General features: G+C 41.7%; 1 protein-coding gene across 1 annotated transcript in view; it reads right to left on the reverse strand.

Annotated features, from left to right (window-relative positions):
• Nucleotides 1-17,858, reverse strand: part of PTAR1 (protein prenyltransferase alpha subunit repeat containing 1) — a 56,932-nt gene that overhangs the window by 11,949 nt on the left and 27,125 nt on the right. Inside the window, exons 4-6 of the mRNA XM_006265191.4 lie at nucleotides 13,698-13,802; nucleotides 10,159-10,372; nucleotides 978-1,294 (exon numbers count right to left, since the gene is read on the reverse strand). Coding sequence (XP_006265253.2) covers nucleotides 978-1,294; nucleotides 10,159-10,372; nucleotides 13,698-13,802 — 636 coding nt within the window. The remainder of the gene's footprint in view (nucleotides 1-977; nucleotides 1,295-10,158; nucleotides 10,373-13,697; nucleotides 13,803-17,858) is intronic.

A 17,858-nucleotide genomic window follows, 5' to 3' on the forward strand; every position in this document is an offset into this window, starting at 1 on the left:
GATCTCTTCAATGAATTGATGGATGACAGTAAATACTTAATGTTTGTTTCCTGCCCCCCAAAATGATTTAATACCCATTAAAGGTGCCAGATTATCATCAATAGCATGTTATTCCCTATCCTACCCTACTTACACAATTCAAACCTCATCTGGTCTCATTTTGTACTTGATTTTTTAATGCAGTGGTTCTCAGTCTTTTTAGACTCAAGGAACTCCTGAATAGACTTGAGACACCCCTTGGAAAATGCCAGCTCTTAGTTTTCACTCTTTTTTACCTACAGAAAAATGATGGAGCAGGTTTTTCTGTTGCAAATATCTCAGAAAAGACCACAACTCTGAATTTCTATTTGAAATGATTCACAAGATAAACTGAGAGATGTTTCTAAACGTAACACTACTAATATTGTGCAGCACCCCACAGTATCCATGAAAGAATCTTAAGGCACCCCAGGGTGCCATGGCACCTTGCTTGCGAATCGCTATTTTAATGCAAGGAATGCCTCCACTCCATCCTTTTCTCCTCCCCTCAGGTAACAAAAGTATTTTATTTATGGAGAAGATAAAAAAAAGTGTTGAGCATTTTTTACTAGCAACAAGTTCAGTGTCACATCAGCCATCCCACCTTTTATCCAGTCAGGCCCATACATACAGCTGGCAATTTGGAGGTTTTATGTAATTAATCCATCTTTTGTCCTTCAAATGTTAGGAACAAGAAGACCAATTAGCATCCAAGCTTTATCCTGCTCACACCATTCTCTGGAGAGTCACAGAGTTTGTTTCAACAAGGTATTGAAGGCCCATCAATTTTTTCATTTATTATCTCTAACATATGTGCAGGTCTAAACTAAATGCTCTGCATAAAGCAGAACACGTCTTTTGCTCAGCTGTACCTCTAGCAATGATAACTAGATTTCCCTCTGACCTATGTTTCAAAACAAATCAAGATATCAAACAAACTTTTCTGAGTGTCCTCTTACCTGTGACACCACAATGTTTCATGCCCTGGGTAGGTATCAATAAGATCAGTGCAGAGTTCCAATTCTTCCTCTAAAAGTTGGGAGAGATCTACATTCTGTTCTTCTGCACATGTGGCTTCTGCCGCTTCATTTTCTTCATCCTTTGGGAGACTGGAGCTTTGTTGGTTTACTAGTTGATTTTGCACCAGTACAGTATTGTCAGCCACAGTTCTGCCAGTCAAGGACTTTATTAAGAACTGGCGGTAATGGAATCCACTGTGGTCCGAAACATGCATGGATACCCAATATTTAGTTGAAGAAAGTTCATCGAGAAGAATCTGAAACAAAAAACAAGAAGTAGTAGAATAATCCATATAAAAATGGATTTTTCCTGTATCAACATTTACTCCTCTTAATAGGTCTCTTAAAGCTTTTGGCCAGTTTTTAGTCACCACTGCTGCGCTAATCATTTTAAAGAAAAAAGAGAATGAAATAATCTATTTAAATATTTTTACCAAAACATATGCCTACCTCATTAATACAGATTTTCCACATTAGAACACTTATTCAACACTTTTTATCTTACAACAGATTTAAATGGTATTGTTACATACAAGACAAGTATATATTTGGAGACCAGATTATTGAACCTAAGCATTCTGATATGCTTATTCACGATTTTGCCCTGAGGGATATTCTAGGGATTTCTGCACAAAACAGCTTTCATATCTCCCACCTTTTAAAAAGGAAGAGGCATCAGAAGCTTTCCTTCAAGGTTTTAAAGCACCGTCTTTAAAGGGATTTGGCACAGAGCTAAAAGCACATGGGGCTTAAAGCAGGACTGAGTAATAACTTTAAAAAAATCCAGAGAATAGTGGAGGAAAAAGAAAAAAAAAATCTACCTGGTTCAGGAGACTGGCAAACAACTAACCATTGCTTTCCAAACAAATCCCTTTGCAGGATGAATAACATCATAAGAATTGCATTCATTTTGTGTCCATCTTTTAGAGTTATGATAGATGTGAACTGTTTGGACAAGCACACAAGAACATTGAAAAACAAGCTTTACTTAGCCTGACAAAGAAGAGTTAGAAGTGACTTGAATAGGGTACTCAAAACTATAAAGGATATTGTAATACCTTCTATTATGTTGCCACATGGTAGAAGGACACTGAATCATTCAGTGAAGTAAATGTGCAGTAAATTTAGAACAAATAAAATACAAAACAGGAATCTCATTTAATTCAGGATACAGTGACCCTCTGGTACTGTACTGACAAGACAGGTCTCAGAAGCAGAGACTGAGATCAGAGAGACTTCTACTGCTTCTCAGTGGGAGAGAGTCAAACTAAAGCAGGGTCTGGGAAGTGAAAATTTAGATTCCTGAACACAGAGACTGGTTTCCCTTCACATCTTACTTGGGGACATAACATTCTGAATTAGAAGAGGGGCAGTCTGAATGGCAGATCTTAAAAATAGGTCCTAACCAAAAGCCTCCTGCCACCTAAACAATAAGCATGTTATCCAGCAACTTTCACTATACTTTAAAAGGAAAGCCAAAGCAAAGCATGGGATGTGAATGATTCTTCAAGAAGATAGAAACATGATTTGAACACTTGCAGTTGATGGCTATCCAAAATTTATCATACAAGCTACTTTGCAAAAAGCAAGATGCACTATGCAGGGAAGCAATGGTTGAATTTGATATATTGAACTAATGAGCATTGGCTATTGTGTTCCTTAAAAGGGATTTTAAAATAATTTACATCTTTTTACCAGGAAGGACTTATAACCAGTAAAATAATTTTGACATTTTAGGACTTAGAACACTAAGAAAACCAAGTAATATGTTCTTTACTACAGAATTGTTATTTAAAGCAGCCAACCACTGAACTCCTGGGAAGTCTTTCTAAATTAATTGAAGTAAATATTTAGAACATTGCCTGCAGCTAATATATTTCCCAACGCCAATATTGATGTGTTTTCTGTTAAGAGACCCAATTTATTTTGAAAACTTCTGAACACTAAATTTGATTTTTAGAGAGATTGGTGTGTCTGACTATTGGATAGTGCTTCTTCTTGCTTATTTCTGCCTAAAAATATGTCTAGTTCTAAGTGATGCATTTCTTTAGAGGATTTAATCTTTTCCCCATATTATTCCCAATATGGAAATTTAAAACCATCTAATGTCAATGGTACCCATCCATCTATTTCCTTATGGTCCCTGCTGCCAGGACTGCTTATGCATTGTATCCAATGATTCTTTAATGAAAAAAGCAAAACCTGCTGGAAGCAGGGACCAGAACCAAAGAACTCTCATAATTGGGCTAGAGACATAGTTTCACTTCTGTTGCCATGGATTTTCTATTCTTTTCTACACAGTAAACCAGCTTAAACAGCAAACCCAGAGGATGGCCCAGTCTCAACCTAGCATACAGTCTAATGGCTAGGACATTCTCCTGGGAGATGGGAGATTTGAGTGTGAACCCCTTCAGTCTGAGGTCACCTCAATCAGTGTTTTAAAAGAAAAGAGTGAGCCACTCACTGTAGACAAAGGAATAATTGAGAAACAGATTTTTGACTGTGAATCTTAGTTTCTCACAGGTACCTAACTCAAGGTTGCAGGTATGTACCAAAGTCTGGGGCAGGATTTCAGGCACTCTTCTCTTTATCATTTCCAGCTAGGAACAGGTGCCAGAACTGCTGACTCTCAATCTTGTGTTTTAACCATGAGACCAACTTCCCTCTCCCTTTTACAGTTTTACAATTTTGCTATGACAATGACAATCTCTAGAGCCATAAGAGAGAAATAGTTGTGTTAGCCTAAAGTCAGGCAGAAGGAAGACCAGGGCAGATGTTTCACAGCATCTGACAAAGTAGGCTGTTGCCTATGAAAGATTATGCCATTCCAAACCAGTTGTTTTCTAAGGTGCAACCTTGCCCTGTCTTCATATTTCAAACAGAAACACAACGTTTAAGCCATTAGAACCTCTATAACACATGTTGCATTTGATGTGTATCATGAAAAAGTCAGATTCTGGTTTGTTTTGCCTTTGTTTTTTAAGAAAATGGGTAGATAAAACTAAACGAGAGACCAACTATCATCTAGTCCACTGCTGTCCAATTTCTAAGTGGCTGGGGGCTGCACTAGCAAGGGCTGTACACCCTGGGGGCCACACTGGGACTTGCCATGGGCTTCCTAAGTTAGACGCCATGTGGGTGGCCTGCGCTGTATGGGCCCCTCAGCTCCCTGGCTGCCATATCCCCCAGCACTGCTGGCTAGACTGAGCTACACAGCATCTTGCACTCTGGGATGGGGACAGAAAATAGAAACTGGAGGAGGGAGCGGGGAGCTTGGAGACCGCAGCTGCTGCTGCAGCCTGAGCAATAGGAGGAATGGTGGCCTAGTGGGAGACCACAGGCCACAGATTAACCTCTTGTGGGCCACATGTGGCTCATGGGCTGCCAGTTGGACAGATCTAGTCTAACATCCTGTATAGCACAGGCCATAGGAATTTGTTTGACTTGCAGCATATCTTTTAAAAAAACAGGCTTACAAAGTTCCACTAAATCACTAGATCTTTTGAGAAAAGAGACTGTCTCGGAGTTTTATAGACTCTACAGAAGTGGAAGACGCTTGCTGCTTAAGAGAGAGATGATGTTGGAAGAATTCAAGCAATAGCATAATGCTATACAAAGTGTTTTGTTCATCAACCTGTTCCCTATGAACCCCAGCATTATTTTTTTACCTGATATTCAAGCATGGCAAATAGATGCGAGCGCAATACATTAAGTATCCCAACTCCAATATTCAACATATCCTCTACCATTCTAATGTAAGAGATGTACTATTCATTTTAGGGGGTGACTGCCACCCTGCCCGCATGAGGTATGGCCTTGCTGCCCCATGCAGCACCAGTGGTGCCTGCCCGGTTGCTTGCCTGGTACATCATGCTGCCTCGCCTCCTCACCAGACTCTGACCTGGACTTCTAAACATTTGGCCAGGACTGGGCTATGGAATCCAAGAGTGTCCTGGCCAAACCAGGATGTATGGTCACCCTATGTAGATAGGATCCTATAGTAGTTAGCCGTGCTAGTCTGAAATCAGGCAATACGTAGGGCAAGGTGGCACCTTACAGACTAACTGGTACAGAGAGGCATGAGCTTCCATTGGCAACAATCTATCTTATCAGATGTTATGAATTTACTAACAGAAAGAAAGGGTTTTATATAGAAGGTAAAAGGATGGGGGCATGCGAGTGGGAGGGTGATGGGGATGCCAGGATGCTAAGAGAGCTAAAAAGTAGGTTGATTAGATCAATTGAGATGAACAAGGCAGTTAACGCTTTGTGGGGTACTGGAGTTAACAGCTAGTTCAGATATAAAGAATATGTAGTCCCTTTTGAGACCATGGTTAATACAATCAAGTCTGTGTATGATTTCTTCGTTCCCAGTTTCAAGTTCAAGTCTTGTTTTATTTATTTATTTAAGGACAGCTACTTTGGGGCCAGTGATGGGATAGTAAAGTGTTCTGCCATGGGCTTTTGTGCATTTCTGGCATTGATGTCGAAACAATGGTCATCCATTCTCTTATACAGGGATTGCCTCACCTGGCCTATGGTTGATGTTAGTAGGTTTTACTAGGCTATGGAAGAAGATGGTTGCCTATGAAAGCTCATGCCTTTATGAACTAAGGTGCCACCATGCCTTACCTTTTGCCTATATAGGATTCTAGTGATAGAGCAAAAGAGTCCTGAATGCATTGAACTAGAACCTGAAACCATCACAATGATCTTTTCCCTGAACAGAAACAGATAGATCCACCAGAGGACCAGCACGTACAACCTAGAAGGTCACATCTTTTACAGGAATGAACTACTTTAAAAGTTAACCCATTTTACTGTGAGTCATGCATATAGAAGTGATTTAGAAATCATAGAAATCATAGAAATTAAGGGTTGCAAGGGGCCTTGAAAGATCATCGAGTCCAATCCCCCCCTGCTCGGGGCAGGAATACTGCTGCGATCAAATGATCCCAGCAAGGTGCATGTCCAGTTTCCTCTTGAAGACTTCCAGGGTTGGGGACTGCACCACTTCCTTTTGAAGTCTATTCCAGATTATGGTCACCCTTACCATAAGGAAGTTTTTTTTACATCCAACCTGAAACCATCCTCTAAATTTATGGCCATTGTTGCTTGTCCTCACCAGGGGCACCCTAGTGAACAGTTTCTCTCAGCTCCTGACATTCACACCTTACTTATAGACAGTCACTAAGTCCCCCCTCAGTCTTCTCTTCCCCAGGCTGAACAGTCCAAGATCCCTTACTCTTTCCTCAAAAGGTTTGTCCTCCAGGCCCGCAATCGTTCTTGTGACCCTTATCTAGACCCTTTCAAGATTCTCCATGTCCTTTTTGAAGTGCGGTGCCCAGAACGGGACACAGTCTCCAACTGGGGTCTCAACAATGCCAAGCAGAGAGGAAGTATCACTTCCTTAGCCTTGTGACACATCAGCTAATGCATCCCAGCATGCTATTAGGTCTGTTGACTACAGAGTCACAGTGGAGGCTCATGTTCATCCTGTGATTAACCATAACCCTGAGGTCCCTTTTAGTCATCGTGCTGGCCAGGACATCTCCTCCTTGTCATGACCCAAAGGGTATGATTTTGTGTGCGCTTCGGCACTGCAGAATTATTTCCCGTCACATGGAGCTTTCTTTGCACGGTGCAATTCGCAGTTGCAGAGAGAAAACCCCGGTGCAAAGGAGTTCCCGCCACCTGTATGTAAATTTGTTTCCCACTACTGGCTGTTTCTACGTTATTCCCATGTGGCGGCTAGTGATTGGCTTGCTAGCCGTATAAGAGGCTTGAGCAGTTTCCGCCCAAGTCGGAGATCTCCGAGAATCTCAGGAGGATCCTGAGAACCCCGATTCCGAGAATTCTGGGAGAAATCCGAGAGAATTCCGGCAAAGAGTCCACGATTACCTTGTGGACTTCTACGTATATCTCGGACCGAATGGTGGCTTGATCACCCATCAAGAGTCTCTCCCCGTCGCCGCACGATCCCTCGACGTACCCCACCCTGCGCGATCGTGGAGAGTCACCTTTCGGACTCTCATTTCGGACGGTCCATGGAGACTAGCAAACTCCGTGAGTGTGTATCCAGAGCTCTGTTCGAGTTTGTGTTGTGGAGCCTAGCAAACTCCACGTGTGTGTGTTTTTTTTGTAACTGCAACTCAAGAAAGTTTTCCTGCCTGCACCACGACCACCTACGGTGTAAGTAAAATAATCTTTAATCAACCTCTACGCGTCCGTGCCTAATTCTAATTCGCTGTGCTGACCCTTTCCCTGGCCCACGTGCCTGGGCTGCTGGCCACAGCCCCTCAGCCCCGACACTCCTAACCTATATCCATGTTGCTGGTTACTTCTTCCCAAATGAAGCACTCTGCATTTATCCTTATTGAACAGCAACTGGTTTCACTCTGCCGACCTTTCCAGCTTGTCCAGGTTCACTTGGATTTGCATCCTAACCCCTAGCATGACCAGTTTTCCCATAACTTAGTATCATCTGTAAACTTGGCCAGCATGCATCTAAATCACTGATACAAATGTTGAACAGCACAGGGACACCTCCTGCCAAGATGATACAGAACTGAGGAAGAAGAACTGAACCCTGAGGGACACCACTGGTCACCTCCCGCCAAGATGATACAGACCTGTCCACTAACACTAGCATGATAAAATATTTAAGGCCTGTAGTAGGATTCTTGGTCTTAGGTGTACTTCATAAGCAGGCTGAGATTTTTAGAATCCAATAACACAGACCATTTTCATACCTCCATAAATAAGAATGAGGCTATGTTTGTAATAAAATCTACATGAAGGATCAAACTCTCTCCTCTAATACTTCTTACACTCTTTCAAAAACAAGGTCTGTCAGAATTAACTGAAATATATTTACATTTTTTAATTTTAAGAATGGTCTAGATTAAGAAAAAAATAGAATAAAAAACCCAGCTGGTCTCTAGGACAGTGTAGTGGTGTAAATATCCATATTTTAATAATAATAATATTGAACCAAAGGTTTAAAAGGGACCTCAACTTAGTTGCAAAACTAAGGGCACTAAAAGCTGTGGGGGATAAAGGACAAAGCAGAGTTCTATTTTCTTCTTAGTCGCAAAAAAGGGAGCTCTACACTAAAATATTATAAACATACATTCACAGTATGTTATACAAATCTAAGCCCAACTGAGGATGCCAAATTAGACCAGTTTTAAAAAAATAGTCCTTCATGTCTCAGTTAAAAGAGTAAAAAAAGTCTTTCAGTCATGTTTCTTTATTTTGGCTTGTCTTTTCCTTAATTCTTTTCACATTGCTTAATTCTGTATCTGTTAAAACTACCCATTTTCTAATTCTGTCTATTTATGTTCCCCAAGTTACAGAGACCCTGAGACCCTTCCCCCAGTCCTCCTGGCTTCCCACCCAGCTTTAAAGCTTTCATGCATCCAGCACCATATCGAATGCAGGGCAGCAATGATGCTGAAGTGCTGTATCAGCATTTGTTGCAAAGGATTCTGGAATCAGCATATAGATCTTTCCTCAGGATTAAAAGGAGACCAATAGGGGAACTGGGAGGACTGCCAAGATGAGTAGAAAGCAGAGAGAATTGGGAGTTTCAGAACATAAATTTGAAAAAAAAAATCTTTGACAGGGAGGCAGTTAGTATGTAACCTGCATTTCCTTTGCCACTAATTATTTGTGAACTGCCATTGTTCAATGCAATTCACAGAGCTCTGTGAATAGGAACCCGAAACAGAGGACAGCGAATCTCATTTGGCTCCAAAAAGAACAGGTTGTGTCAAGCTGCATCTTCCCTCTGCCTTTATATATGTTTTATAATCTAGAGTTGTAAAAGGGATGGTGCTCTGTCCTTCAGACAACCGCTGCCTATTAAAGGAGGGAATGGTTATGCTCCATTTAGCTGCACCGAAATAAAAAGCACACCAAGCAAGAGTTTGTGTGAGAATCCCTGATTCTTAAGTCTCTATCCTTTTCATAATCACCACACTGACTACATTCTGTTATTCTTTTGCATTTTTCACATTTACTCTTTATTTGGAAGTTAAGTGAGACAGGTAGTCAGACTGTGGGACTATAATATGGGGACTATAATATCTGGACTATGACATACTTTTCAGGTTATTATTGAACTCATACAGATTAAAAACAATGTTTTTGGTGACAAATTAGAACATGGAATATTAGAAGCCAAATGGGAGCATGAGGGCCAGAGTTCAGAGGTGTAGTCAGCACTCTCCTAGCAACCCCCCCAACCCCCCCCAAAAAACCCCCACACAGATGGGGTGACAAATGGTCATATTCATGGCTGAAATAATGAAGAGCCAGATATAGCTACCAAGAAAGGTCACTGTCAGCAAAATAAAGGAAACCGTCTCACTTCACAGTTGAGAAAACTACAGCATAAGTAGTAATTAGAAAAATGTCCTTTTTAATTTTAGATCTCATCACGTCAACCACCTCACCTTGTTGGAAGTCCTAAGTACATTCTGTTATAGGCTGTACCTTATGAATATGCCTGAGGGGCAACAAGAAGATTTTCAAAAGACATTTCTGTGGAAGCTGAAGAGGCACACTACAGGCCTGTTAGCCAGTTCTGCCTTTTTGATATGACAATTCATTACACTCAGCATAAACTCTGCTGAAGGGTGCCCTTGGATCTTGTAACCATTTTCATAAGCACCACTTTACAATTTCTAAATTGCCTGGTGTCTTTATCCTATTTGAGTCCTTCATGCACATTCTGACAGCTCAAGATGACAGAGTACAAGAAGCAAAACAAAAAAAGGAACATTATAGTACTGGAATGACGTGCCACGTAGCATCTTTTTATTTTAATGGACTCTCAAAGTTTATGCCTGCACATAATTTATGCTCAGTGCTCTTTTCTGCTTTCTCCCACACTCTCATCTACTCTCTACTGGTTCATTAAATCCTGAGAAATGCATGGTACTTTGGTAGGAAAATGCCAGAACCATCTTCGTCACTACAATGCTTTAGACATTGGCTGTGTATGCCACTCCACACTGGTGATTATTCACTTCTCCCTCCATGATGTGCCCTTTGACAATCCGCATTTAAAATACAGATATTTAGCTGCAGCAGTGCATTTGTCATTATACTGTACCTTGACATTGAGCTTTCCCAAGTGCTGTAAAACCCAGATACGATGGGACCAGGCATTGTAGTTGCTTGGATATCTCCCAGCAGCTTCGCAGCAGACATCCATTTCCTCCTGCACTAGCCGCTGAATTCTTTCTGTAGGCACTGTTCCCATGTTCCCTTTATTCACAAGAGTGGGCAAGGAGTTTTCCTGAATTAATTGTTGCAGCACCCATCGTCTGGTTAAATGGTGCACAGGGTTAATAATGCAATTTTAAGAGGAAAACACAAGAAACAAAATACTTTTTTGCTCTTTATTTCATTGCTTAAGGCGACTAAGTCATATTTAAGTTTTCATCTGAATTAACATGAAACTGTAAGGTTGGAAAAGAAACATATGAAATAGAACACTTGTGAGTTATTCAGATGCCAAAGCCGTCAGTTTATGGAAACATTTCACAGCATCTGATCCAGCTCTAGACTTGTTAATGTACTTGGTTCTAATTATCAGCCATATCTAGTTGTATAACTGTGAAAACAAACTGAAAAAAAAAGAATCTGAAAACAAAAACATTCTGCAAAAGGATGTTTAAATTTTTTTTTAAGAACTCCTTTTTGAAAAGGCTTACATAATACTGACCTGAGCTTTTTATGCTGAAAAAAGTTTTACGGTAAAACTAGTTTTTTTGCTCTGAAACCCCATGTAAATCTACTCGTATTGGCTGACTTGAGTAACAAAAGAAAAAACAGTTTATTGCGTGTTGCACCTGTCAGTACAGCTAAAAGCAAACGAAAGGGATTCTATTCCTTTCTGTGTAACACTGGTAGTTCACTTCATTCATTTCATTGGGAGTGACATTGGGAGCCCCAGCTCCATGTATACTTTTTTATGCTCCTGGGTGCAGGTGGAAACAGCACCTGGAGAATGGGGAGCTCCTAGTTCCCCAGTTGCTGCTTCCATGTTTGAGACGGGAGGGAATGCAGCTGAGGAGGAGGGAGCATGCTGGTGTCCGCCTCTACAAGCTGGCAGACAGCAGTCACGCAATTGGGATTTGAGGAATTTTATGCCCCATTTGCAGAATCATGTGACTTGCATGTGTGGGACATGGCAGATCAAGTGATTTGAGGACTAGAGCATAAAGTTCTCCAGCCTGATTGTGTGACTGCCTTAACTTCTGCCAGCAGCCTTAGAAAACATCCTTTTTGTTACTAAGCTAGACATATATGACATGGAAACACCAAGAAAAGCAAGGTATTTCAAGTGATTTATTTTATTTTAATACTGTAACAGGTGCTCTTAATCTCTGTTAATTAAGTACAGCTGAAGGACAGCAGGGCCCCAAGCTGTAAAGCTGCAAAAACAGGTGGATTCAGAGCTCCAGGCAGCTAGTTAGGGAACCGCTACAGCAGGGCCCAGTGGGATGCTGCTGCTGATAAAGAGTAACCCTTGTGGTTGGTTTTGAGCATCAGAAATCATGTGACCACAAGGAGGTGGAGTCTGATTCCTAGGCTGAGGAGCTCATCCTGGTCCATATCTTGCAGGGGATCCAATTAGGCTTAATAATGTCTTAGATCAGCTTGGAAACAGAGTGAACCTGGAAAGCCAGGAGGCAGCTGTTGCTAGGGTTCATTACAGTGAGTCCAGATTAGGCTGGACGGGCCATCTGATGAGAAGAATGGCAGAGAAAAGCACCTAAATTGCTGCAGCAACTGAGAGTAGCCTCCTAAATTATGACACATAGCAGCAAAGTTTTGATAGTGGGAGGCATCAGAGAGGCTAGAGTGCATAGCAGGCAGGGTCAACCACCAGGTGACATTAGACTCGGCATCATAGTGCTAAACCTGCTACAGTACTTATTTGTTAATGTATAACAGCATTTTACTCTGCTTCAAATGTGCAATGGCTATGTTGATCATAACCCTGTTAATATGTAGGAGTTTCTTATCAGATACTTCTTTAATAAAAACTTTTGAACTGAACAGATCTGTGGATAAGAACCTGCAAGTTAATAACCAACAGGTAAAAAATGTAATTTAACATCCTTTTGTATACTTCATCCTGGCTCACTTCCATTTCAAATGCCACCAACACTACCCATCAGCTTGCAGAAAAGTAATCTTTGAAAAGGCTCTACAACTTACAAATTAGCCATTCAAAAAAAAGGTCAATCATAAAATTACAGAAATGTCTGAAAGTGGTGAGGTGAAATTATCATCTTGAGGTCCAATTAGTTGCATAAAGAACGGTTTCAAGGTCTCCACTGGCTCCTGACACTTCCTGCCCACTTCCTTTCTTATTTTACAAGAACATTCTTAATTGTTCCTATGTTTCAGCTTTACTGTGGCTCTCTTTTTTGTTATACTGTGCAAGAATTTACTTACTGTGCAAGTGGATCTGATGGCCACCTATAAGTTTATCAGGGGTGACCACCAGTATCTGGGGGAATGTTTGTTCACCAGAGCGCCCCAAGGGATGATAAGGTCGAATGGTCACAAACTACTACAAGATCGTTTCAGGCTGGACATAAGGAAGAATTTCTTTACTGTCCGAGACCCCAAGGTCTGGAACAGCCTGCCACCAGAGGTGGTTCAAGCGCCTTCATTGAACACCTTCAAGATGAAACTGGATGCTCATCTTTCTGGGATCCTATGACCCCAGCTGACTTCCTGCCCTTTGGGCAGGGGGCTGGACTCGATGATCTTCCGAGGTCCCTTCCAGCCCTAATGTCTATGAAATCTATGAAATGTCATTGACATGAAGGAAAATAATGCAATTAACTAACCATAAACTGACTATACATAAAATAAACTCTTTCAGTAATGGATGTTACTTCAAAGAAAGAGTAGACAGGTAAAATTCCTAAGTGTGATTTTTAAATGAAGACTGAGAACAAACATATATTTACAACTTTGAATATGATCAAACATTTATTGTACCTAAAACAGGATGCCAAGACCAACCACAATCTTTGATTTTAGAGAGGGATTCAATGCGGCAAATGCAGTATCTTTGAATGGTGCCATTGAATAATCTTCTTGATGGTGAAAATAAGATTGTTGCACAAAAAGAAACTAAAGAAGGAATATAAACCTACATACAATTAATGTTACAACTTATCTTAATTCTTACTTTATCCTATCTTTCTGGCAGGTCTGTAAAACAAAACTAGTACTTAAAAAAGTTAAAAATTTGAAAATATATAGTTTGATGGCAATTTTCAAGCTGCTTTTGGGTGCTGCTGTAAATACAAAATTTTGGGGAAATTATACACTACTATGGCTATATTACAAACACCTACAACATAAAGAGAAGCATATTATTTAAATAGCAAACCCAAAACATGGTAGAGAGGATTCTTTTCAAAGCCAAAGCTGTAAATTTTACTATAGATGGCTTGGAGATTTCCTATTTCCAAATGCCCACAATCATCTATGCCTATTTCCAAATGCCCACAATCATCTATGCCTATTTCCAAATGCCCACACCACTTTCCCTAATGAAGAGAAAGTAGAGAAAAAGAGCTGGAAGTATATAAATTTGGGGAGGGTGGGAAAAGGACAAACCTATGAATCCATGTTTCTGGACTCTTCGGAAACTTAGTTAATGCCAGTTTTCCAAGATGTAAGTCCTTAAGTGGATTTAAAGTGCCAGACAATATTAGTTCCTTCCTGCAAAATAAAAAGAAAAATACATTTGTAAAAACAAAGAACAATTTTTTTAACGAAAAATACATTTCGTTAAAAAAAAAGAAATATGAAGCAAGTAATTTTCTTTGAAGCATAATATAACTATGTTTTCCCAAAATATAAAGCTTGAAAATAAACAAACCTTTAGTGGATGAAGGCACAGCACTGCAACCAAGTATAGTGCATTTAAAGTAAATTTTAAAACCTCAGCTCTCTAACTTGACCTGGACAATATCAGCTATTGTAGTGGTCCTCTACCTTTATAGACTCAAGGCAGTCCTTGTTAGACTCAAGGGGCACCTATACACATGCCCCACACCTGCGGATTAGAACATGTCGAAGCAGACTTGATTAATTGAGTCTGTTGGAGAGTGCTCATTAGCATGCTCCAGCAGCCTAAGTGTTGCATGTATTTAGCATCGCATGCTTCAAAATGGTGGCAGGGGTGCTTTAACTAAAGCCCCTTGAATGAGATTTAATTAAAGCGCCCCCACTGGCCATTTTGAAGTGTGGTACACTGAAAACATGAGATGCTGCAGGTGCTTTAATTAGAGTGGCTCCCAAGAGCTCCAATTAAAGCATCCTGAGGCATGTGTAAAGATGCTCAAGGAGCCCCTCAGAAAATGCCAGCTCTTTGTTTTTACTTGTTTCTTAACTATGGAAAAATAATAGAGCGATTCTTCTGTTGTAAGGAATCCAGAAAGACCATAACAGGTCAGAATGTTTTTGACACTATGGATTCCTATTTGAAATCTCTGGTTTATCTTATGAATCATCTATTTGCTAATAATACTAATTTTGGTTGCATACACACATTCAAATAATCTCTCCTGAGAATTCTCCCAGGTTTGCTCTCCTTGTAGAAAAACCTAGCCAGAGCTGCATTTATAGGCAATTGAATGTTGAGGCCCTGAATAGGGGCAAGCTTGCAGTGTTGACAACATGCAGTAGGGGAGGGGGTGGGGGGTGCTGCACACACACAGCAGTGTGATCCGCAGACTCCCTTAGTCTGCCTGGTGATAGATGTAAGCAATGCACAGGGCAGCCCTGATTCGCTAACGTCAACTGCACATAGTCAGCCTAATACCCTGCAGCACAATATGGGGTTTGTGAAGGGAGCACGTTTGGCTCTGTGCTGGAGCAGCAGAGTCCAGTGAATGACATTCTCTCTCTGGGAGGCAAGAGAGGAAAGTATGCTGGAGGACCATGTTCTCTTCTGAGAGAAGCCACAGCATGTACAGCCATTCACTGCCCCAAGAGAAACTGTCCTGGAGTGATTTAACCCTGGTTGTTTCCAGTTTAATCTTCTGGAGCAGCATTTTTACTCTGGGAGAAAAAGACTAAATATCTGCGTACTTGTGGTTTCTCCTGGGAAAGCAGTGACTCTCCCAGGAGAAAATGAATATCTGTATGAGGCCTTTGTGGAATACCCTCAAAAGGATCTCATTCCACCCTCGTTAAGAATCACTCCTCTAAGGCCTTAGCTCTAAGACCTCAGTGCATCTGAGCTGCTGGTACAAGTGTTGCTCTTACCCTGTAATCAAAATGAGGATGTGAATTCATGTGGGTCTGCACATGCAGAAATAAATGCTTGATCAACAGTTTTTTGTTGGGGGAAAAAGATCAGACCCCTAAGAAGAACATAGGTGAAAAAAATCCTAATTGTTCTACTGTAGGCAGATAAGACTTTCTAGTAGCCTGACAATATGGGTGACAATTTCTGAATTAGTTTCAGTCTTTTAGGTAAATTGAAATGAAATATCATTGTTTACTATGACTGTTTGGTAGCATTTCTTTCCATTCTTCTTGATTTGCTTTAGACAGCTGTGCCTCATGAAGCTTCCTCATTCTTTGGCCCCAGTTTTGACCTTTTAAGTTCTGTTTTGGACCTGTGGTAGGGCTGCTTGTGATGGGGCAGTCTCCAGGAAATGCCAGACCTGTGCCTCCCCAGTGAAGGGTGAGTATGGGGTGCTGGAAAGCTGCAGTCCCCGCTGCCTTGCAGGTGCCCCTATGGTCACCCCATTCAAATTATTGGGTTCAATGGTCGGGGTGCGTTCCGACAGTCAAATCATTGGGTTTGGCAGCACTAAATCATGGCTTATGCAAATTATCTGTGTCCCCTGTTGAAACTGAACCCTGACCATTGACTGTCGGAACACACCCTGACAGAAAAGCACAGGGCCAAGGCCCACCGAGCAGGGCCTGAGGCAAGGTCCAGGCTGATTGAAGAGATGGGGCCCAGGCCCATTGAGTGAGGCCTGAGCCCCAAGGGGCATTAGGCCCAGCAGCCCAGTCAGATGCTGGACCACATGTTTTGTCAGATGCTATGAATGGATTGGCAGAAGGAAAGGGGTTTATATAGAGGGGCATGGGACAGGGGAAGAGGACACAATTGAGGGGAAACAAGTGGGTAGAAGCCCAGTGAGGGAGCTGGGTGTTGAGGCCCCATTAAAGAGTAGGGCATGGGAAGATGCTCCAGTGAGGGGGGCATGGGGCTCAGGTACATCTGAGGACGCCTGAGGCCAAGTTTGGGCTGGGTAAGGCTGAGTGCTGCCCAGCTAAGGGGCCGGGGGAGTATTAGTGGAGGTGGCTGCCATCTGCAAGGCATGGGACATTATAAGGGGAGGTTCAGAGTCGTGTATTCGCCCTTGGCTTCAGGGCAATTACATAGGCAGCCTTTCACCTAGGAACATCTTTAGTTACAACAATGGTGTGGCAGGCAAGGCAGGTAGGCAGACTGCCCTAGATAGGTGTGTGGGCCAACCTTTGGACCGGCCCCAGGACAGCCCACTTGTTACACTTAGGCACTCAAGATGTTCTTTTTGGAAATGAGCAACTGGCTCACTCTTTTTTTTGGTTGAGAAAGTGGTGGAAACATAGAGCAGTCCTCAGTTTTTGTGCCTCCTCCCAACACTGTTTGAACATTTTTCATTATAATACCAAATAAAAATGGATAAACACTGAAGCAGAGAAGAGAATCTAAGATATTGGTGAGGCTTTACTCACCAAGGTGCCCCTGGGGGTTACAAGAAATAATGGCCATAAGCTAGCAGAGTGCAGATTTAGACTGGACATTAGGAAGAACTTCTTCACAGTTCGAGTGGCCAAAGTCTGGAATGGGCTCCCAAGGGAGGTAGTGCTCTCCCCTACCCTGGGGGTCTTCAAAAGGAGGTTAGATAGGCATCTAGCTGGGGTCATCTAAACCCAGCACTCTTTCCTACCTATGCAGGGGGTCAGACTCGATGATCTATTGAGGTCCCTTCCGACCCTAACATCTATGAATCTCCTCACCCACACAAATATGGTTTTAATCTAGAGTACAGTCTTGCTTACTCTCTATCTGACCCAGGGAATTTTGCATTCTGCGATGTAGAACAGCCAGCTTCATCACTGGGGGTGAAAATGTGTTTCATTTCAGTTTAGCCTCCAGCTTGGAAGATGGGAGAGATGGGTTTGAGCCCCTTCTACTGAAGGAGGACTAGAACACAGGTCTCCAATTTTGTTGGAGAGCATTCTAACCTCTATACCAGTGGTGCTCAACTTCTGGCCCATGGGCCAGATCTGTCTGTTTGCTTTTGAAAGAAAGTGGCTGTCAGCATGTGTTAGGCATGCTCTAAACATGCTCTGCCTTGTGGCCTTCAGGGGTGTTAGGCACTGGGGTACCTAGTCTGTAAATCCCAAACATATTTATGCATGTGATAGGCACCAATATGCTTAGCCAAGGAAGTGGTATCTCTGAGCACAGACAACAACAGAACTTTAGGCACCTCAGTAACTTTACTACACAAAACTTAGGTATCTAAGGACTGTCAGAACTTTAAACTATGTTGGGAGTTGTAGATCAGTTTTTTTGAATGAAGGCACCTAAATTCTACATAAGTTGCACTAAGAGGCTAATGATTTATTGAATATGCTGCAAGTCCACATATAGTGGACTGATCTCCAGTGAAGCCAGTGAATAATAGTCTGCAACTCTACAGTCCCAAAAGTACTTGCCCTTTTAATTTTCAGTGCTTCAAGGTAGATTTCCAAACATAA

Source organism: Alligator mississippiensis, chromosome 3 (assembly GCF_030867095.1).
Source record: "Alligator mississippiensis isolate rAllMis1 chromosome 3, rAllMis1, whole genome shotgun sequence".
Taxonomy (NCBI): Eukaryota; Metazoa; Chordata; order Crocodylia; family Alligatoridae; genus Alligator; species Alligator mississippiensis.